General features: G+C 41.8%; 2 protein-coding genes across 9 annotated transcripts in view; both read right to left on the reverse strand.

Annotated features, from left to right (window-relative positions):
- MYO5C (myosin VC) overlaps window positions 1-2,877 on the reverse strand; it is a 93,534-nt gene extending 90,657 nt beyond the window's left edge. For 4 of the 5 annotated variants that reach the window (XM_072738559.1, XM_072738557.1, XM_072738558.1 and 1 more), the window contains exon 1: window positions 2,703-2,818. In XM_072738559.1, the coding sequence (XP_072594660.1) occupies window positions 2,703-2,729 (27 nt within the window). In that variant the 5' untranslated portion in view covers window positions 2,730-2,818. Of the gene's footprint in view, window positions 1-2,702 lie in introns of all 5 variants that reach the window. The other variant, XM_072738560.1, reaches the window with a different exon arrangement.
- Window positions 2,878-7,873: 4,996 nt separating this feature from the next.
- The window catches only part of MYO5A (myosin VA), a 199,002-nt gene continuing 184,057 nt past the window's right edge, over window positions 7,874-22,818 (reverse strand). For all 4 annotated transcript variants that reach the window (XM_072738571.1, XM_072738570.1, XM_072738569.1 and 1 more), the window contains 6 exons: window positions 21,875-21,964; window positions 20,147-20,297; window positions 17,518-17,800; window positions 15,821-15,995; window positions 14,538-14,618; window positions 7,874-14,053 (listed from right to left, as the gene is read on the reverse strand). In XM_072738571.1, coding sequence (XP_072594672.1) covers window positions 13,901-14,053; window positions 14,538-14,618; window positions 15,821-15,995; window positions 17,518-17,800; window positions 20,147-20,297; window positions 21,875-21,964 — 933 coding nt within the window. In that variant the 3' untranslated portion in view covers window positions 7,874-13,900. The remainder of the gene's footprint in view (window positions 14,054-14,537; window positions 14,619-15,820; window positions 15,996-17,517; window positions 17,801-20,146; window positions 20,298-21,874; window positions 21,965-22,818) is intronic.

Genomic DNA, 22,818 nt, shown 5'->3' on the forward strand with positions numbered 1-22,818 from the left:
CCCAGGAGTCTCCTCTTTCTCAGAACCTCTCTTCCTGTGGCTCCCATGGCAGCTCTCCCGTCTCCTCCTCCTTGTGATAGCTCCATCTCGGGGCTCCTCTGAAGAGTTTTATTCCCCAGTGAACTGTCTTGGCTCTCTTCTCTCCTTTGCGGAGGCTCTCACTGCCTGGGCTTCAACCCTTGGGGCAGAAGACTCTGGCCCGACCCCTGCAAAAACTCTCTCACCACCCAGGGCACCTGCTCCTGGAAACCCCTTTACCACCTCAACCCCACAGGGACAGACTTTGCCTCCTGATTTCCCAAGATCTCCTCCTGGTATGCCTAAGTGTGTCAACGGCACCCCCTGCTCTCAATCATCCAGACCCTGAAATCCATGACATCCTTGGCTCCTCCCTCCCCCCAGTCCAGTCCTACTGTCACCTACCTCCACAGGCTCTCTGGATTTGGCCTCCATTCACCCTGTCCAATACTGCAGCCCTAACACTTTCTTGGACACCTAGGATGATCTGAGAATTCACCTGAGTCCCATGGGCACAGCTGGCATACTCAACTTCCTAAGACACAGCCCCTGATCCTGTCTCCCCACATTCAAAATCTTCACCAGGTTATAAAGCCCTGACCTGACTCTTCAGCTGCCATGACCCTCCCTTCTTAGCTCTATCACCCAGCAGCCTCCTTCATGACTTCAGGGCTTCCGTAGACTGAATTATTTGACATTTCTCACTAATCAGAAAACTCCCTGAGAAGCAAGACCATCACTTAAAATCTTTCTAACCTCTCCCAAGCACAACGTTTTATATACAGAAAGTGCTAAATAAATGTTTTATGGGAGATAATATAGCTGTCTTCCAGGCATATACAGGAAGGATGATTAGACAGGGGGCAGACAGGGAACAGCAGTGCAAATTGAGTGAATGGGGGAGCCTGGAGAGCATGGGTAGGTATGGTTGTCACACGTGACCAGCCCACTCATCACCCCGCTGCAGAGCCATTATTTGCCCGTTGGTGCAGAAATGGGTCTCAGACTGTTCTGAAATGTTGTCTGGCTAAGACTGTGCAGAGAAGTATCACTTTTCTTGGCATAAAGGTGGCCACGTTTCCCTAGACATGAACTTTGAGTTAAGCCAATCCAATGCGCTGGCATTCTAGGCCAGATGGCTAGATTTGTGGACTTGGGAGTGTTGGGGGGAAGCGGCAGGGAAGCAAGGGAGAGGGCTTAGACTTGGTTTCAGTAAGAAGGCAAGCTCTCTAAAACTTACATAGGCAGCTCTACAAACTGGGGAGCTTCCCCCTCTGGAACTGACAACGCGGGGGCTGACTGACCACCTGGAAGGGAAGAGGCAGCCTTGGGACAAAGGGGCCTACATGGACACAAAGTGGGTAGGGGTGGCCTTCAACACTCCTTCTGGCTCTGGGATTCTCAGATTCTCTGTCCATCCAAGCTCTTCTCTAGAAAACTCCTCCATATCGGTTTTCCTACATTATGCCTGCTATCTAGTTGATCTTTAAAAATATCTGTAGTGTAAGGCACTTGATGATATATAGATGCTTACACCTGTGTATTTTTGCTTCTGGAAAAAAAATGTTACCTAAAAAATATGTTAATCATAAACAAATTTCTGTTCTCCAAAGTATCTCCCAAGAACTTCTTTCTGTCAAAATTTTCTTTTACCTCCAGTCAGTTGAAGACCTCAGAAGACTTGCTGGATATCTGATGGCTTGCATTCTCATCGGTAAACTATTCTAGAATAGTTTAGTTCAAACAGTGCCCATTTAGAAGCCTAGTTAATGGAAATGTGTTAGAGGGCACAGTAATGTTTGGATGATTTGTACTTGTATTACTAATTTAGCAAAGCAGAAGGAAAAAGCTTGCTTAAACCACCGAAACGCTTATTTACAACTATCGTTTATACTGACGTTTATAGCAAAGTGTCCTTTTAAATATAAAGTGAGGACATGTGTCAGAAGAAATTGGATAGATTCTAGCCTCATCCATCTGAATATTAGCAACCATAGATTTTTACTCCACTGAGGTGTGAGAGAATCTGACTTTGTGGCTATTCAAATGGATTTTTTTCCCCAAAAGGGCCAGCACTTTCAAATTATTGTTTATCCAAATAATTAGCCAAGTTCATCTCTAAAGGTCCTGGGCTCCAGAATGCTGTCTTTCTGTACAAGGGGTGGAGCCCTCGGGCCTGGGGAAGAGATGGTTTCCAAGGAAGGCTCTAGAGTGACTCCCCGAATCAGGATGTAAGTGAAAGGTGCTTTATAAATTGTAAAGTAGCGCTTAAGTGTGCGGTCAGGAGCCTGTGACCCCTGGACTCACAGAAGCCCTAACTTCTACCGGCGAAGCAGGCCTCACACGCCCAGGCAGCTGCGGCTTCGGATGTCAGGTGGGCTCCAGGCACCTGCAGGCAGTTCTGGAGACCCAGGAACTCTAGGAAGCATCCTGAATCCTTAAGCTGCTCGTTCAAGGGGACTCCAGGAGGCTCAGGAAGATTACGGGCGCTCTATCTGGCCGGTATCTGAGATTTCTGTCTCCGCGGGCACCTGTTGGCTCGCGAGCCGGACGCGCGATCCCTGGGCACCGGCCCTCGCCCTGGGCCTTCCCGTCCCGAGGGGCGCCCGCGGGCCCGGCGCCAGGTAGGTCAGCATCGCCCCCCGCCCCCGCCGCGCCCCCGCCGCGCGCCCGCCCGTAGGTACCTGCGTGTACAGCGCGGCCCCCGCCATGGGCGGCGCAGGCCGGGCCGCTCGGGGCCGCTCGGGGCCGCTCGGGGCCGCTGGGGGCCGGGCTCCGCGGCGGGGTGCGGCCGGGGTCAGCGCCGGGCCATCTCGCCGGGGACGCGCTCCGGCCGCGGACTCCCCGCCGGCCCGGGCGGGCGGCCCCGGCGGAGGGACGTCGCGGATTGGCCCCTCCCGGCCTGGCCGCGGGTCCGCGCCGCGATTGGCTGGGGCGGGAGCCTCCCCGCGGCAGGTGCTGGGCGGCGCAGCGGGTCCACCTGGCGGGGGTGCTGAGCGCTCAGCCGCCGGGCCCCAGGTGCGGTGCGAGCCGCCCCCGCCCCGGTTGTGGCTTCCCTAGTTCACGGTGCTCACTGGAGAGCGCCGAGGCTGTGACCACTGCCATAGGGACGTCCAAGAGAATCAACAGATTGCTAGAACTTGTAAGAGAGTACATCCAGGTGACCGTGTCCAAAATCAAACACAAAGCCGAGTGATTTTCCTTTATGTGAGCAATAATCATTTAGAAAATGCGATAGAGAGAAGGAAAATAAGACATGTACAACATCAGTGGACATACAGTGTCTAGAGATTCCACTCCCTCTTGGAATGCGCTTGGTCTTTGCGAAGAAAGCGTTTAAATTTCTCTGCAAGGACATAAAAGAAGGCCTGAATAAATTGGGGGGCGGGGGAATGCCATTTTCATGGATGGGAATATTTTATATTGTACAGGTATCAATTCTACCCAGGTTAGTAAGATAACGTATAAACCTAATATAATTGGGATAAAAATCCTAGAGGGACTTTTGGAAAATTATACAATGATTCTATATTTTATATGGAATAAAATTTATGTATAACCAAGACAATCTTCAAAACAAAGACCAAAGAGGTGAGATTTGCTCTACCATGTATTAAGAGATATCACAAAGCCATCAATCATCATTAAAATAGTGTGATACTGGTATGGGAATGAATAAATGAATAATGGGACAGAAGGGAGTCCAACAGCAGGGTCCCATATTATACAGTGGCCTTAAAGATCAAAGTGGGAAGAAAAAAGATTATTTAATAGATGGGTCCATTGTGTGTGTGTGTGTGGGGGGGGTGCAAGCAAATCCATGGAAAATACTGTATCCAAAAATAAATTCCAGTTAGACTCATGATCAAAACTTAAAGGTAAAACCATAATATTTTTTAAAAAATGATTTTATTTATTTATTTGACAGAGTCTCCATGAGCTGGGGGAGGAGTGAAGGCAGAGGGAGAGAGAGAAACAGACTCCTCGCTGAGCAGGGAGCCCAATGCAGGACTTGGTCCCAGGGCCAAGGCAGACATTTACTGGAGTGAGCCACCTAAGCATCCCTAAAAGTGTACTGTTCTTTTTAATTTTTTTTAAATTTATTTATGATAGTCACACAGAGAGAGGCAGAGACACAGGCAGAGGGAGAAGCAGGCTCCATGCACCAGGAGCCCGACGTGGGACTCGATCCCGGGTCTCCAGGATCGCACCCTGGGCCAAAGGCAGGCACCAAACCGCTGCGCCACCCAGGGATCCCAAAAGTGTACTGTTCTTAACAAAAAAAAGAAGGGTAACAGCTTTTAAATGTTAGGTTAGGAAAGAATATCTTTTTTAAAAAGATTTTATTTATTCATGAGACACACACACACACACACACACACAGAGAGAGAGAGAGAGAGAGAGAGAGAGGCAGAGACACAGGCAGAGGGAGAAGCAGGCTCCATGCAGGGAGCCCAACGTGGGACTTGATCCCCAGGTCTCCATGATCATGCCCTGGGCTGAAGGTGGTGCTAAACCGCTAAGCCCCCAGGGCTGCCCAGGAAAGAATATCTTAAGATACAGGGTAACACAATCATAGGAAGATATAAATAATGAATTTGAGGTTATCAAAAGGAAAGATTTTGGCTCAGTGAAAGACACCATTCATAAAAAAAAAAAGGCAGTGGCCTGGGAAATACAACTTAATAACCAACAAATGATTAACATCCCGCCATCTATAATATTAATCTAAGATACATATGAAACTACTGTAAACTGGCTAAAAAGAGACAGTAAGTCCATTTTTTTTAATTGACCAAGGAAATTAATAGGCAATTTGCACGTGGGAACACTCTTTATGTTAGCACATAAAGAGATGTCACCCTTATTAGTAACCAGAGAAATACAAATGAAAACAAAGAGATATCACTTTATACTCATCAGTTTGGCAAAAATATTTGGGTGGAACAACATCAAATGCTTACTAGAATTTTTTGCTCACACAACTTGGTGGAAACTATACTGATGCCATTCTAGAGAGCAATTTGAGAATATTTATTGAAAATAAGTTTAGGCAGATAAATTATCACAGTCATGAACAAGACAGTTAAATAGATCTTCAACATAACACATAACTTCATCAACACAGTTCTATATATCAAAGGAGATATTCATCAATATCCATTAATGGGAGATGAATAAATAGTATATGCATATGGTATAATACTCTACAGCTGCCAGCAGGAATGGATGTGATCTACTTCTATTGACTCAGAGACATATAAAAAGCAATATTGAATATATGTATAGCAAAAGCCTTTATATATATTTTAAAACTAGCAAAAACTGCAATATTATATATTGTTCATGGACAAAAGTGTACATAAGAAAAAGAATGGATGATAAAATACAAAATCATCATTAAGTATGCAAGAGTGAATATCTGTGAGGTTGAGGGAAATGAGACTGACAGTAAAGAAAGTGAAGGAACCAAAAAAATTTTAAAGGGCCTTGCACAGACTAACAGTGATAGGTGCCACAAAAAGAGGATTATGGTAAATTCAATGTTATGTACCTCTTGTCCAAAATAATAACATAAAAAAAAGGACAAGACGTAGAGTAGGAAAGGGGCACCTGGGTGGCTCATTTGGTTAAGTGACTGTCTTTGGCTCAGGTCATGATTCCAGGGTCCTGGGATGGAGCCCCTGCACCAGCCAGGTGCCCCTAGATATTGCTAATTTAAAAAAATTGCCTTGGCTGGCTCAGTCGGTAGAGCATGTGACTCTTGATCTTGGAGTTGTAAATTTAAGCCCCACGTTGGGTTGTAGAGATTACTTAAAAATAACACCTTTAAAAAAATTTAAAATTGCCTCAATTTACTTCTACAGTGTATAAGTTTCAGTTGCTTAATATCCTCATCAACACTTGATATTGCCAGTTTTTAAAATTTTAGTCCTTCTCTATGTTGTAATATACCTCACAATCTCTGCCTTGTGACAGAAGTGTATAATCCATTCACATTTAATGTAATTGTTGGTATGGTTGGAGTTATGATTGTCTTTGTTTTCTATATGGCTATCTTTTGTTCCTGTTTCAGGATAGTGGGATTTTTATTGTTGTTTTTGTGTTTGCTTTTGTGTGTGTGTGTGCGCGCACGCGCACCGTTTTAATCCCTACCTTTTAAAAGAACTCTATTTTTTTTTTTTAGATTTTATTTATTTATTCATGAGAGACATGGAAAGAGAGAGAGAGACATAGGCAGAGGGAGAAGCAGGCTCTCCGCTGAGCAGGAGTCTGATGTGGGATTCAATCTCAGGACCCCGGGATCAAGACAAAGCCAAAGGCAGACACTCAACTACGGAGCCACCCAGGCACCCCAGAACTCTATTTCTTGAGTTAATTTCCTAGTGGTTCCTCTAGGGCTGAAAATATGCATCTTAATTCATCACAGATACTTGAGATTAATACTGTGTTACTTTCCTACAACCACAGACTGGGTGGCTTAAAACAATAGAAAGGTATTCTCTCACAGTTCTGAGACTACTAGCATCACTGCTGCATAAGGGGTTTTACTGCACTCCACTCCAGCTCAAGTGAGCCCCTTCAAAGGCAAAGCCACTGGTTTTCCTAGCCTGCAGGACTCTGGTAGAATTACCAGACTATCTGAGCTGGGTGAAGTGAGGATGATGGCAGCAGCCCTGAGCAAGTTTGTCAGACAAATGCTGTTCTTATTAAGAGGTTAGTGGCTTTTCATGAATAAACACTACTAGTTTGTTGTATGATGTTCATCAATTTCTAGAGCCCTAGAATTTTCACACTTTTGTCCAGCGTTGTCCTTCCTTTATTGAGGAGAGAATTTGCTGAGCTTCTCAGTCTGTCATACCAGAAGTCAAAAATCTACTTAAAAATTTTATTGAGATATAATTATTATAGCATATGCTTCACCCATTTTAAGTGTACCACTCAGTAGTTTTTAGTAGATTCACAGATTAAACTATTACCACAGTTAATTTTAAAAGTTTCATCATCTCAAAAAGAAATTTCATGTCTCTTGGTTATGGCTCCATCCTCTCAATTCCCAAAACCCAACTCCTCCCAGCCCTAAACAACCACTAATCTACTGTAGGTTATTTCTCTTTTTCCATTAAACTGGCTAGAGGCTTATTGATTTTTTAAAGAACCGCCTTTTGGTTTCATCGATTTTCTCTTGATTTTCTATCCTCGGTGTCTTTGATTTGTTGATTTTTATTTCTTCTGCTTACTTTGCATTTAATATTCCCTTCCTAAGTTTCCTCAGAAGCTTAAATGATTGATTATAGGCCTTTCTTCTTTTCTAATGCATGCATTCAATGCTATAAATTTCCGTCTAAACATGGCTTTCACTGCACCTGACAAATTTTGGTAACTTATAATTTCATTTTCATGTAGTTTAAGATTTCTTTTTAAATCCCTGTTAGAAGTGTGTTAAGGGGTGCCTAGGTGGCCCAGTTGGTTGTGTGTCTTTGGCTCAGGTCATGGTCTTGGGGTCCTGGGATCCAGCCCAGTGTCCAGCTCCCTGCTCAGCAAGTAGTCTGCTTTTCCCCTCTCCCAGTCCCTACCCCTCCCTCATGCTGGTCCACATGCATGCTCTCCGTCTCAGAAAAATTTTTTAAAAATCTTTTTAAAAAGACTGTTGTTTAAGCTCCAAATTTGGGGATTTTCCAGCTGTTTTTCTAACATTAATACCTAGTTTAATTCTATTGTCATCTGAAAGCAGACACTGTATGTCTCTTAAATATTAAAAGAGTGTTTTTACAGCCCAGAATGTGTTCTACGTTGGTGTGTGTCCTGTGTTCTTTGTGCTGTGAGTTTATTTATAAGACACTAACAAAAATCCTTTATTTCCATATCTTTATTTGAACAATTTTCTATAATAGCTAGGAGAATACAGCATTAATGACACACATTTACTAAGGACAACATTAGACAGCTACAAATTTAGAGCGTAAATGTCGATCTGATATTGTTTTGGTTTTCATCCTAGCACTAGATAACAACTAGTGAAAATGCATGTTTCAAAGGCTCTTGTTGACAGGAGCTGAATTATTAACTTATTTTTTAAAATTCCGTGTGAGATATGCTGGGATGGTTTCAGTTTAAAACCAGAGTTGATTGATAATATCTTTTACTTCTCAGTATTTCTGCTTCTTTTCTAATGGATGAATATGTTACCTAAGAACTTTTCAAAGATTAACTGTATCATGTTTTTCTGTGTAGAACAAAATAGAATTCCTTTTCCAGATCCAACAAGGAAAATTATTTGAAAGCCTGCAATTTTCAGTTTCACTGTAGTTAAATGGCATATCTGTTTCACAGTAACTTAATAATTAAAGTTAACAATTAAAATACAGTATGTTAAATGTCATGACGAGCTCATTTCTGTGTAACATTGTTAGAGCAATTTAAATTTTCCAAGGACACAAAAAAGTGAACATTACTCCAGGAGTCCACAAAAATACATAACTAGGAATCATAAATTACAACACACATATCCCACATTTAAGAGAAAAATTCACCATTTGTTGGAAAATATTAAATGACTCAAGTGATTTAGAGAGCCTGAAATGTAGGCTAAACTTTTCTAACATATGGTAACAATAAGATATTTGAAACTGTTAGCTGAAAAATGCATGAAAATGTACTGACCTACCAAGCATTTAATTATACATACCAGTTTCCACTTGAAAAACATTTTTCTTTCAAATATTTCAAGCTGTATCACAATACTAAGGAAACATTAGTCATTTTCAGTCATTTTAGGAAGCTAAAGACATTCATTCAGTTAAGCTAACGAACATTTTCGCTAGACCAAATTATAAAATTAAAAAACATATAAAATGCATTTGACAGCTATTTTACAGAGTACCTTTCAGTTCCTGATCTATTGAGAAATCTGCTGAATATAACTCCAGGTTGATTTAATTTAGGGTAATACAATGGATTAGAACTTCAGAACTCTTCCCAGTTTTCATTCAAACTTTTATATATAGTACAAGGTTCCTAAAAAACATTCTAAAGCATGTCTATGGAAGGTTTTACAGTTGTACCCTTTACCTGTATTAAGAAAAAGATCAGAGAAAACAAGCCATTTAAGCATTACTAAGAAGCTAACTTATCTCTTTCTTCTATATGTTCATTTGCTTACTTGTGACACAAAGCCCCCCAAATTCAGGAACACTCTCTCAGCCCGCATTCACTGGCTCTGAGACTGGTGCTGCCTGAGTTCTATTACCTGTTTGGAAATAACAGAAAAGAAAGGAAGGCAAAGTCACAGAAGGGAGAGAGTCATGCAGGAAGGGAATAAGGGAATAGTGGTTGGAGGCCACATCCAACCAAAACCCTCACAAAACCTTGAGAAACACAGCAAGATTATCCTCCCCAGGTAAGTCAGTCCCTTACAGAGGAAAAGTTCCAGAGAACTTAAGGCAGCTCTCAGAGGGAAGGGAGCAGGGGTTAAGGCGGTCCTCACAGCACAGCCTGAGAAGGAATCACAATGCACTTACCCATGAACAGAGGCCACAGCAATACACAGAGCCTCTCTAACATGCATGCACATAGCACACCTCCTAGCTCCGAAGTAAACACTGGCAGCATGCACACACTGTAATGTTCAAACACACTGACTTGTATATGGCTTGCCCAGGGACAGGCCTCAGAAAGTACCTGGCTGGGGGGGGGGGGGGGGGGGGGTTCGGCTGCAGGATGCACAGCTCACCTGGTGGCTCTAGTGGTGGCTCTGGGTGTGTGTTGAGAGTGACCTACCTCTTAACTTGTGGGAGGCTTTCACTGCTTCCAGTCAGGTTGAGACAGCCTGCTACTAATTAAAGACCTAAGCACAGAGCACTGTACCCTCCGAGGGAGCTCTGACTCATTATAAAAATCAAACCAGTTATAGCAGGTAACTGACAAGAAGAGAGCCACCAGGCTCTGGGCACTTCATCTCGTTAGCACAAAGAACCTGGAACTTGGCACTTGCTCGGTTCCCATATGCCAGTTGTCAGTTCTGATAAGAAGAAGAAAAAAAAAACACCTCTTGCTGACCCAGGGCACCCCACAGGTACCAGGAGAAACAGAATGTCACCCGGAGACTTTTCAGTCTCCTGCCCTCCACCTGCCACATTGCCACTGCCGCATGCAGGGAAGTGGCATCACGGAGCGTTGTGTGACCTCAGCAAGTCGCAGACCTCTTAAGTTATCATCAGCAAGTGACTGTAGTAGCTACCCTTCCTACCTTCCAGTGCTGTTGTGAGGATACAATGAGGTAACAGAGGAAGTGAGCCTAAGAAAAGCATCGCCAGGTGCAAGGTCCTGTTCTATACTACTTTCAGCAGGAGAATTGAAAGGTCACACACTAATTTTTGCTTTCTGTTTTGTCCTCAACAGTTGAAGTTATCCAGAGGATCCTTGTTTATGCCTCCTGGGGAACTCTACATTCTGGTGACTCTGTGTGTATGTGTGACAGAGACAGAGAAGGAGGGAGGAAGGGAGGGAGGGAGGGGGAGAGAGAAGAAGGAAAAAGAGAAAAATAAGAAAGGCAGGCAGGCATATGAATATTGTGTGAGGATTTCTCAGGATAGGACAGGTGCCCCTTTACCTACGGTTACCAGGGGAGTAATTTCTTAAAACAATCACTACATTGAAATTCCAATATTTTCATAGCCCCCCACAAGTTAAAAGATCTGATCTATATAACCCATAATGACTCACTCAGAAAGAGCCAATTCTCAATAATCCACTGAAACAAAGGAAATAAAGTAAACCATACAAACTGACCAGAATCCCCAAATTTCCTTTGGTAGGCTTTGGAATATATCTTTTTGTACTTTTGCACTTGACAAAAGAAGTCTCAGGTACGTGGAGATTTTCCAAAACTTCCAAAGGAATCTCTTTGTGGATCTTACCTTCCGCTTTATAGTTACTCTCAGGTCAGGGAGACCAAAGCCTTAACCTAAGAAAAGCTACAAGGAAAATTGCTCCTAGTTTTTCAGCCTTGCGTTCCAAGACATGAGCTAAGTACATCTGTAAGGTGTGTGGGGAGACTGTTGAGAAGGAGCTATTAAGACAGAACCGGGTTCTTTCAAGAATTTTCTTTGAAACGCTACTATGTGTCCCAGGGGAATTATGAAAAAACAAATTAGTGACAAGAATGTACTGCTGAGTGAGAACAACAAACATTGGCCTTAAGGTAGGCCAGGGTGGCAACTGAGGACTGACTCCATCCACTGCCTTCCACAGCCAGAGTGGGTGAGTAGGCAGCTGGGGAAGGTAGGTTTGAAGCTGGGTGAGAAAGTGTAGTTGGAGAGAGGGTGAGCTGTCCTCAGGTGCTAAAAGAAACACTAATCTGCAGATTACTGTTGTATCCTCAAGAAAGTAGCACAGAGTCTTTTACCAGGACTTGGGTTTCCCTGGTTGTAAGGTATTCTTGTTATGACTAAAGATCTTTAGGCTGCTAGGAGAAATTAGTTCAGATCCCCATCTGGGGTCCTGGCTAGCCCTCAGAGGAAACTGGAGCCTGGAATAGTAGAATCTTTGTGTGACCATCACTGACCGGGAGAGATTCTGGCCCAGGTGTGGAAAGGAGGAGGCCCCAGCACTCTCCAGCAGAAAGACAGGTGACAAGAAAGAGACATTTCAGGATACAAGCTGTCAGGGGTAATATAAAGGGCTGCCACGGCAGTAGGAGCTACAGTGTGCTCTTGAAGACCTGGCAGGATTGTGTGCACAGGACATGTTGCACAGGGACTAAACTATGGGAGGGCCTGGGGGGAGGATTTCCGGGTCTAAGGTGGAAAGTCTACAGCAGGGTGGCATCTTTTTAGCATCTCCCTTATGCAACAAGTCAGTACTCTGGCACATTCAGTACTAACCAAATGGTTTTAAGAGTTCATTGTTCATTGAAAACCACATTGACAACTGGGGAAAACTAAGAGAGCCTGATTGAATCTGTAGTATTTTTGGTGGATTTTGCAAATAAATAAATGTATCCAAACTGAATACAGTAGTACATGACGCAATAAAAATTACTCAAATGAATTTACTGTCTAAAAGTATGTATGTAAATCATGTACATTTAAGAAAGGTTATGGCTACATCAACTTGTGATTTTACATTTTATTAATCTCCCAGAATTAAGAGGCAGCAAACACTGCTCTTTCCATTCAAGGGTGAACTCACTGAGTAACTGCATCTAGTTTCTCTATGGTTCAAGTGGCAAGAGGAGAGAATTTTAGATGTGTAAGGATCCAACCCTCTTATTGTATAAGTGCGGAATGTGAGGTCTAAATAAGTTAACAGACAGTGTTTGTCCTTTAAAAACAATCTTTATCATGATTTGAAACTGTTTGACTTCCATTAATATTGCACGTTTTAATAAGATGTCATTTTTCATAGACGATCTAAGCAGTTAAGTTTACATAAATCTATGAGTGTAATTCAGAACCAGAGTTTCTAATGAAAGCTAAGATTTTGCTCTCACACAACTTGCAAGACTTACTGTCTTTCTAGGAATTCCAGGAAAAATTGAGAATATGTTTAATTAGGATTTCAGAATGAAACTTATAGGATCTGGGTCTTAATGAAACAAGTCCTCTGCAAAATTTAGCAATCTTCTTATATTTCTTATATAAGTCTTAAAGTATTCGTAATATGATGCTCCTTAAAGTATCTAGTGGTACCGAGAACATTTATAGAAGTTGCAAAGTCTTAAAAAAAAAAAATGGAACCATAGTATTTGTTATATACCTTCTTTTGCATAATTTATAGGATAATCAAGGTTTTAAGACCTGAATCATGACTATGCTGACAATCTTCTCTAGATAGTAACTGAGATTAATTCTTAATAAATTAAGAAGAAGAAAGAAAACCTGTCAGGGCTGAGAATATGCAGTGCAGGAATCCAATCCGGGAACTAAAAATAAGTCAATTTACAGAACACTGTACCCTGATGTGATATCCACCCAGGGAAAATTAATGAGCACATCAATGTAATACATTCTGAATAAATAATGACATCAACAATAGCCACTTTGTCTAATCCTATCCCTAAATGTCAAACATTTTGTCATATTACTACGTGACTTCCCAGTGTCTGCTACTTATGCAGGAGAATCTGTATATATTTGCACATAATCCAGTTAAAACTGATCTGATTGAATTGTAAACAGAGTTGATAAAAGAGAAGCTTATTGTTGTAGTGCCTAATAAGAGTATCGCTTATATATTAAAGAACACAGTATGTAGCAGCAATTTAAAATGCTCAGTAAACTACAGTACAAATGGACTTCTATGCTATATGGCAAACCAACATTCTCTTAATACCTCTATATCATAGTGACACATATAAGAAGTTACTTGACCAATTACTTTACATATTGCCAGTTTATTTCTTTGATCCAGTTTGACAGTATCAACATAATTTATTCCTGAACTGATATGATATGTACTCAATGGCAATTTTTCTTTCAATTCTTCTGGTCCGCGCAGAGAAGGCTCTTTGTTGGTGCCTTCCTAACAACAGCTCGTAGCTGGCATTTACATTCTTACCATACAGTTAGATGCAGTGCTAAGGATTTATAGTAAATGCCGGCAGCTGGTGACATTTTCCCCCCTTCCTTCCATCATTTGCCTGCATGTACATACCTTGGGAAACCTAACTGACCCAGGGTGAGTGTTGCTATTAAGGTAACACAGCACAAAGAAGCCTATTGTTCTTTCCATGGTGATGAAAGTACTTAGGGAAATTTCCAGTTAATAAACTCTTGTTTGAAAGATAATCAGTACTTTTTTCTTTAAAAATGTCTCTTCAGTAGCTCACTGGAAATAATGGGTTCTTATTGTCAGTGTTTGCCTTGATATCACATCACTTTCAGACCCGTGATATGAATCCCAGGCCCAGGCTGGCTGGGATCTGGATGGTTTCTAGTGCAAGGGAGGATGGGTTAAAAGGAAAGGTGACAGGAAAGATGTGTTTAGCATCCATGAGCAGTTGAGGAGAGTCTTTCCTGTCTCGTAAACGCATCTGAGATAAAAAAAAAAATAAAAACAGAGCATCAGTTCTTTGAATCTATAAAGATTATTTCCCCGCACCAAAAATCTACCAAGTCCTCAACTAATAAAGAATATTTACATTTGTTTTAAAATCACTTCATTTTTCTAATAAGCTGTTATCAAAAAGTTAATGCATTGTTAAAATTAGAGATAATACAATTTAAAAACACATTTTCTTTCAAACACTATAAAATTTTCATTCAAAAAACTGTGTTGGTGAATCAAAGAAAAAGAAAGCCGGGACACCTGGGTGGCTCAGTGGTTGAGCGTCTGCCTTAGGCAAAGGGAGTGATCCTGGAGTTCCCGGATCGAGTCCCACATTGGGCTCCCTGCGGGGTTTCTGCTTCTCCCTCTGCCTACGTCTCTGCCTCTTTCTCTGTGTCTCTCGTGAATAAATAAATAATATCTTAAAAAAAAAAAAAAAAAGAAAGCCTAGGAGATCTAGGAGATCTTACCTGTATAGTACGAATAAATGATACAGAGACTCTTTCTTCAAACTCATTAACTGGAGTATACAAATTCAACACTTTGACAATCTGTGAGAAATGAAATGATTAAAGTCTTCAGCATACTATCAAACACACACACTAGGTGCTTACAGTCTGGAAAACTAAAAGGACCCGTGCATACAGTTTATAATTCTACTCAGGGCTGGGCTGGGATAAGGAGAGAGAGAGCTGGTCTAAAAAGGCATATTTACCTTTATCATGTGAATTTTTAAAATAGGAATGTATTAATGGAATATTTGAACATTTTAAGAAGTAATATAAATTTGGAAAAATAACCAAACCATACAAAAGAACACAACATGAAGAGTGTCTCACTCAATCCTCTCAGTCTACCCAAGCAGCAACTGTTTGTTAATAGTGTCCCTCGTTTCCATCTTGCTGCTTTCTATGCATATTCTACATGTAATCTGTATAAGCTGTCTATAGTATGAGACATGTAAAGACCATTAAGAAAGCCCAGGAGTCGGCAAAGAAATAACTGGCAAAAGAAAAATGGGCATGGTTTATACCAATGCCTTGCCTCATGCTGTTGCCAGCATCCTCAAATTGCCCTTCCCCTCTTTTCACTTCCTTAAATGCAGTACCCAGCTTAATAGGACCTTCCTTGAACAGAGTAATATCTTCTCAGCATTTCCTTTAGACATCTTACTATAGAATGCTGGAACCTCTTATAGTAGAATCAGTTGGGTACACCTCTCTTGCCTACTACACTGGAAAATTCCTTTTAGGCAAGGGCTGTTTCTTATTGTTTGACATATTTCCCCCAGTAATAGGTATGGTGCCTTGAGATAGGCACTCAATCAGTCATTTATTGAAATGAAGGAACAAGAATCATCTGTCTTAAAACTAGAGAAGTCTAATATCATTCAATTATCAAATAGTATGGAAAATTATTTTCTGGAATACAGGCTCCATAGAACACAGAGAATATACACCCCCTGGAAGCAGGGACATTGTTTTGTTCTTGGTTGCACCTCAGTGCTTGGGGGTGTGATGCAGAACACTGGACACAGTAAGTATTTGCTGAATGTGGACTGTGGATGATTGTGACTCTCACCCAAATTTTTACTTTCTGGTAAAATCTCCTTTAAGATTTGTATAGATATATGTCTTCTCCAATCACATGAAGTCAGTTCAGAGACAAGAGTCATGACTGAGGGACCTCACTTCCCTAAGTGTCACCCCTTGACAAATACTACACTAACTCTCAGCAGGGAGAGGTGCTTCACCTGGGCAGTGGTTAGAGCACTGCACATGGAACAAATGGCTTCTGCGTCATCATCTGTCTTCTTTTTCACTTGCAAAAGCTGAGCAGCCTGAATGAGAGGTTCCAGGGTTTCTTTAGCCCCGCTATTCATCAGATTCTTGTCACGCAGCCATTCTTCCAGTTGACTGACATTGTACCTATGCCAAAAAGAGAAAGAGGGAGAGAATGCAAATTTACTGAATGTTGTCATAAATGTCTTAATTTTTTATGTACGGCTTTGTCAGGAATTTCAGTTAAAATGACAAGCAGTATTTTTGTTCAATTTTCTTAAATCTTACCAGCTGTGCTTAAGGTTTTATTATAGCCATGAGGTTTATAATCATAATTATATAAGAGTAAATGACTAGAGGATATAATTAACTTCAATGGAAGGCAGAAATACAGCCATTACAGCAAAAATTACAAAATAAAACTTGCTGAGAGACAAAATAGAACATAACACGGCTGTGTCCTTATTATGCAGCTGACCAGAAAATGCTTTCTAGCTTGTCTTATAACATCAGAGGAGAGAATCAGTAACCTTAGAGTACTTTTTCCTTCTTATGTCAAAATTCAAGGTAGTCACGAGAAACAAGATCCCCCCCACATAGGCCTTGCACTTCAGCCCTCTTTAGGGAAGAGTGTGGGTGATGGAGCTGTGGCCTAAGGAAGCTCAGGGATGGAAGGAGACAAGGTAAGTGGGGGGTGGGGAGCGCTGGGAGAGAAAAGGCCCCAAATATGGAGAGAGATGTGGAGACTACACAGATGCTGAGGTTGCAAGAGGCAGTCAAACAAGTGACAGTGGTTCTCATGCTAACGCACTAAATGGATACACGATCAGAACTTTGCAGTCAGGCAGATAGGAGGAAAGATGATATTACAGTAGGGCTTCACAGGTGTAAACAAACCTTAGAGAAATAAATTCTACTACCAGAGAGGAAAGTACTATCTTCTTAACATTAACTGTAAAGGCTGTGTACCAGAATGGAAAATTTGAAAAGAATGCCAAGGTTTCCTGAGATTAACTAAAGACTTATGTAGGAGAGATCCTTTTTCCCTCTCTTGGTGAGTATTCTGTTTTAAAACAAATGATTTGCAAAAAAAAAAAAAAAAAATCAATTTTATTATGATAATGGGTTATGCCAAGGAGCAGCTGGGCAGACCATTGAGTGCACATTTTCTTAAATGTCAGAGGGGCATGTTTGAAGTTAATAAAGATTCTATTAGACATGCTCTTGTAGCCATGGTACAAAAGGTGTCTTGTCAAAATAAATTTCTAAAAGAAATCAAACATTAGGAGTCTTCATCATAAAGATATCTTGTTAGGTATAATTAAAACACATGCAAGAGGTGAGAAAACAGCTATCTCAACTCGAAGTACTTTTCATCTGCTCTGTGTCCCCTCAAACAAGCTAGTGTCATGGGGGAGCAGAGTTCCCAAACAGTGGTGGGTAGAATGTGTTGAAAGGCAGTCAGGAGTGATACCGAATGAGAGGGGAGAAGTCCAGCCAGGCAAGAGGAAGCAGCTCCAAGTGTGGGCAGCCCTGGCTGCTTGGCTGCTTGGCTGCTTGGCAGCAGACCTCAGGTGCGTTGCCCTCGAACAAGCCAGAAGGCCCCTGAAGCCCAGCCAGCACTTGGGCAGTGAGTGGATGGTGTTGGGAGCTGTGGGCGGCCGCTCACCTGATCTGCATGCCTTTACTCCAGGAGCACATGTCCTTCCGCAGGAGGAGGTTGTTCAGGGTGATGGCCCCGACGATGTAGAACATCTGCTTGACCACCTGCTTGATCAGTTCAGGGTCCATGCCATGCTGACACATGACTGAGTGGAACGAGTTGAGCTGCCGGAGGATGGAGTCCAGTGTGTAGGTGCCCTCATCTGCAATGCTGGAGGTTCGCTTTCTCAACCCTGTGGGCTTCACCCCAGATACACCCTGGATGGTTTCGTGCTCCAGCATGCCAGACACTGCAGGGGCAGTTCACGTGTTAGAAGATGCCTGTTTCACGCATACACATGCCTGCTCATACAATGCATGCATGTACTCTCAGACATGCAATTTAGGAAAATGATCTGAGTCTCAAGAGAGGGGAAAACAACTTTCCAAAAAAGGGCTTCCAGGTTTTGAATTTTAATGAAGGAATAATTCTTAAATGAAAATATTTATGAAATTAAGAAATCTTAATGGTGCATTTGCTAAAATATGAAGCAGCAGCCTTATAACAGCACAAGCCTGGGATATCTTGGGAGGGTTTTTGAGAAAATGCAGCAGTTAGGGAGAGGATAAGTTATTTTCCAGGGATATCTGAGCCCCACAGGCAAACCAAGTAGCAAGACCGGCAGGAGACTGGGCAGTGGTCAATGGAGAAGCCTTGGGAGGGGATGGTTGTGTGGGACTGGAAAATTGGGCCCTTCCTTGCCCTAGCTTTCCATGGTAGCAGGGAAGCTTTGGGTTAGCCTCAGCATCCCAGAACTTGGTTTTTTCAAATCTGGGGCACTGCTCCCTCTATTGTGTCCTCACAGTGTTTGACTTTGGCTTATGCCTCCTCCTCCAGGATGGTTATGGGATGATTACTCCCTGGATTGGCAGCCCCTTGAGAGCAGGGGCCAGTTCTGATTCGGTTTATATCTCTTATTCATTTTATTTCTCACAGTGCTAATTGCAGCTTCCACAGAACCTCAGGCTGACACAAAACATTGGCAGTTGTTATCAAATGACTGGGAGGTGGGGGTAGTAGTTTACAGTGGGACATCTCAGAGCTAAGCTTACTGTTTAGTCAATAAAAATAGGCAAAAATAAAAGAAATATTAGCTGAAGTTGACCTTCTTTGCATCTGTGTTGCTTCTTACATTTTAGCTGACCTACGTTGCTTTGAATACACAACCATTAGGGGACAACTGAAAAATTGACCACTGAGGTTGTACCCTGAAGAAATCACTGCTAAGAATCTCCCATGGCTTCCTCAGCCTTTTATGACTATGGTTGGTTTATTGTGGGCCTGCAATGGAAGATGGGAGTACTAACGGCAACGAAGAAGTTGTAGAAATGTGGAAGACACACATGTGGAAAAAGAAAGGGTAGCTTGGGAGAAGCCTTAAGTAGCTGCTGATCATTTGCTTGAAGATAACAGAGTTTGGTAACTTCAAGCAAATTTAATTCAATTCATTCAAAATTAGCAACCTGCAATTTATATATGCCTCTTAATTCCTACTTTATACACGCTACACATTCCCAAGGAATATAGGCAGTACAGTACAAAAATACACACCTAGGGTGAGTAGACACATTTAAAGAGAGGTATGTGGACTCACACACCTAGCTGAATACACATATATAGAAATATACACACACGTGCACACCCCAGTCACTTATATCCAATGAGAAACCACTACTTTAAAACCAAATTACTTTTAACAATTCCATAGGGGCCTTGAGATGTAGAACTCATCAGGGAGTGTCTGAGACCTATTCTTGTTGCCATGGTACCCCCAACCCTTTTATTGTAGCCTAGCAGGAGAAATGTAAACTCTCCCCAACTTCCTTAGTTTTAGATGGATCCCCCCCAGGAAGCCCTGTGTAAGAGTTTTCTAGACCAAAGTTTGTTTGTTTATTTATTAAAGATTTTATTTATTTATTCATGAGAGACAGAGAAAGGCAGAGACATAGGCAGAGGGAGAGACAGGCTCCTTGCAGGGAGCCCAATGTGGGACTCGATCCCAGGACTCCAGGATCACACTCTGAGCCAAAGGCAGATGTTCAACCCCTGAGCCACCCAGGTGTCCTTAGACCAAAGTTTAGTGTTTTTGAGGGGTGCCTGGGTGGCTCAGTCAGTTAAGCATCTGCTTTCGGTTCAGGTCATGATTCCAGAGTCCTGGGATGGAGCCTGCCTCAGGCTCCCTCTACCTGCTGCTCCCCCTGCTTGTGCACGTGAGTGGGCACGCTCTCGCTCTCTCTCTCTCTCTCTCTCTCTCTCTCCCTGACAAATAAATAAAATCTTTTTAAAAAATAAAGTGTTTTTGAAAATTGGACAAAGAATGAGGTATATTGCTGGGTATAAAGCATAACCCAATCTCAAGGGAAAGGCATCACACTGGGGAGAGTCACTAGATACTGCCCTTTCAATCATGTGGAAGCAGTGATTTTGATGTATCCCAATTAGTCATGGCTGGGGTCCTGGGATTCCTCAGCTAATTTCAGGACTGAGTCTTATAACTTTATGTTCTTCATATGAAGATATGCCTCAAAACAAGTGCTGCTGGTGGGCACGTGAGGCAGGCAGACCTTGATGTCGGCCAAGCCCTTGCCTTACTTACCGATCATTGGCTGAAGGATGTTCTCTAACACCCGCACAAGCTGCTGGTAGATCTGAATAGCCAAGTCACTTAGCACCTGCCGGTACTCAGCCAGGTCAAAATTGGTGAGACAGTGTTCATTCTGGCGAGATGTGTTGTGTTTCATAAAGCCCTGGTAGAACCAGAAAGCAAAGTTAATGAGACCCATGTGAAATAAAATGTCTCTTCTAACTCCTTTGTTTATTAGATTCCTTTGCTGTCTTTCCTCTGAAGAGTTTCCATCTGTTCCACGCTTGAATGCCAGATAGTCATTCTCAAATGCTCTGTGTGTTTGTTTCCTTCGTATCCCACTTCCACTCCCTATTAGTTTTTGAGTAACATCTAAACTTGGCAAGCTAGCATTTAAGCCTTTCCAATAGCCATCAGTGAAACAAGACGGGGGAACATAATTTGAAAAAAAATTAATGAGTGTTTTCATTCATGATGCAGCAGGTTTACTGCCAAACATCAAGTTATCTAAAGTATTAATCTCTTAACTTCAATTCCATTAAATACAGTCCTATTTATAAATACTGCCTCTGGAGGGCACACATAATCTGAAAATAGACCAAGAGGTTGATCAAAAAATAAAAAAAATTTTATTACATTTCATGGTAATGATACATGATTTTCCATCCAATATTAGAATGGAATTTTTTGGTGGTATTAGTTAAAATGGAAAAGCAACTGTACAGGCAGGTACTTTTGTCAGACATTGTCTGCTTGATGGATTCTACCCACAGTCAAGCATCTGCCTCCCTACAAACGACCTAACATGGTCTAGAAGTGGAGACTGACAGGATAACTAATGGCCCCTTACAGCAATTCTAGTCTGTCTGTCCCATATTCTCACGGGCTATATCTTACTCATATTTATATTTTCCATCATTTGCCAGGACAGTCCTCTGCCCCTAGCCTCTGGGTGCCTAGAAAATGCTGCTGGTCAGCTTCTCTGCCTGCCTTCCAGGCAAAAAATGGAAGGCATGGGCAGCAGTGGGTAGGGGCACAGGCTGTCAGAGGCAGGCAGCCCCAGATCCCAGCTCTGCTCCTTCTGACTAAGAGGACCCAGGCAAATTGATGAACTTCACCGAACTTCAGTTTCTTCATCTGTAAAACTGGGTTATAATTTCTACCTCACAGAGATGTTGTAAGAATTAAAAATCATAGTGTACAGTAAGTGCTGTCTGATATTCACTGAGTAGGCCTTAATAAAGAATATTAATATATTACATAGTTTTGAAATAACAGTTTTGAAGTCTATCAAGTACCTGATGAACCTATCACTGCAAATAAAAGCAAAACGGGTTTTTGGACCAATCTAAAGAGATATGCCTCAGCTTGATCACCTTTTATGTATTATCAAAAGCCAAAATTCTTTAAATAGTTCAATATTTTTCATACCAGTCCCCAAAAAGCCCATTTCCACATACTGATGAGGTTTCATTGCTCATAACAATTCATTAACCAATGCTCATTGTATTTCTGCTATGCTTTCTCATAATACAAACTCTCAGAGGGAAGAAACTATGTTGCTCTCTAGTTCACTGTTTCACAAACAATGGACATCAAACAAAACTATGAGCTTCCAAGCCACTTCTGAATTCAGGTTTCTAAATTAACAAATGGTCAAATGTTTTGTGCTTTAAAATTTTTCCTTAAAGGGGTCAGAGAAAATATATCATGCTGGTTTTGTAATCAAGGTTTTCTCACCTCTTCTCCACTGTACTGCTTCAAACAGTGCAAAAACCGGCATGTGTTAGAGAGCCAGAAGGAGACCGTTTCGAAATCATCACCTCTTTTCTGAAGGAGAGAAAAAAGCTACATTCACTTTCCTTAGGGAGATAACAACCTGAAAGGAACTGAACAGTTATCAGAAGGCCCACTTCTCTGTTACATTATAATTACAAAAATAAATCAGACTGCAATTGTAGTCTTACATCATTGCTAGAAAATTTCAACCCCATATTTGTTGGTTGGTTGTTACTTTGCTTAGTATCTATTTTCTTGCCATTAGAAAAAGATGCCCGATCATTCTGCTGGTATTAGCTTAGCCTAAGTCCCTTTCGGCAGAAAACAATTCATCCAACCACAGCTTACCCCACCTCACTTCCCTCAGGGTTACTGAGAGGGTCAGAGGAGACTAAAGCACAAGAGGGAACTATATACCAGGAAGTGCTGAATCCCAGATTATGTTAGTTTTATCAGTGATAAAACTCCTGAACAGAGAATCCGAAGTGGGGTGGAAGAAATCCTGGGCAGAAGAGAAGAGAGGGGGGAGCTGAATGGCTCTTCGTCAGGACTAGGGTACATGCCAAACAACTGGCTGCTAAATCGAAGGCAAATATACGTCAATTCAGAACTGGGATGAGAGGCAAATTCACATCAATTTTGAAGGGCATCAAGAATGCATTGTATGCTAGTACCCACTCCTTTTTAATTTTTTTACCAAGAATACATGGTATGTCATTAGTATACTATATAATGGTCAGTTAAATTAGAGGAATGTCTTCCTGCAATTAGGATGAGAGGGAGAAAACATGATTTGATTTTGCTATCTTCGTAGGAATTGACTTACAAATTAGTAACACTTGCAGGCTAAATGCAATACAGCATCAATATACCAAAAATGAAATGGGTTACATCAGAAGACCTCC

The sequence above is a fragment of the Vulpes vulpes genome, chromosome 15 (genome assembly GCF_048418805.1).
Source record: "Vulpes vulpes isolate BD-2025 chromosome 15, VulVul3, whole genome shotgun sequence".
In the NCBI taxonomy this organism is placed as follows: domain Eukaryota; kingdom Metazoa; phylum Chordata; class Mammalia; order Carnivora; family Canidae; genus Vulpes; species Vulpes vulpes.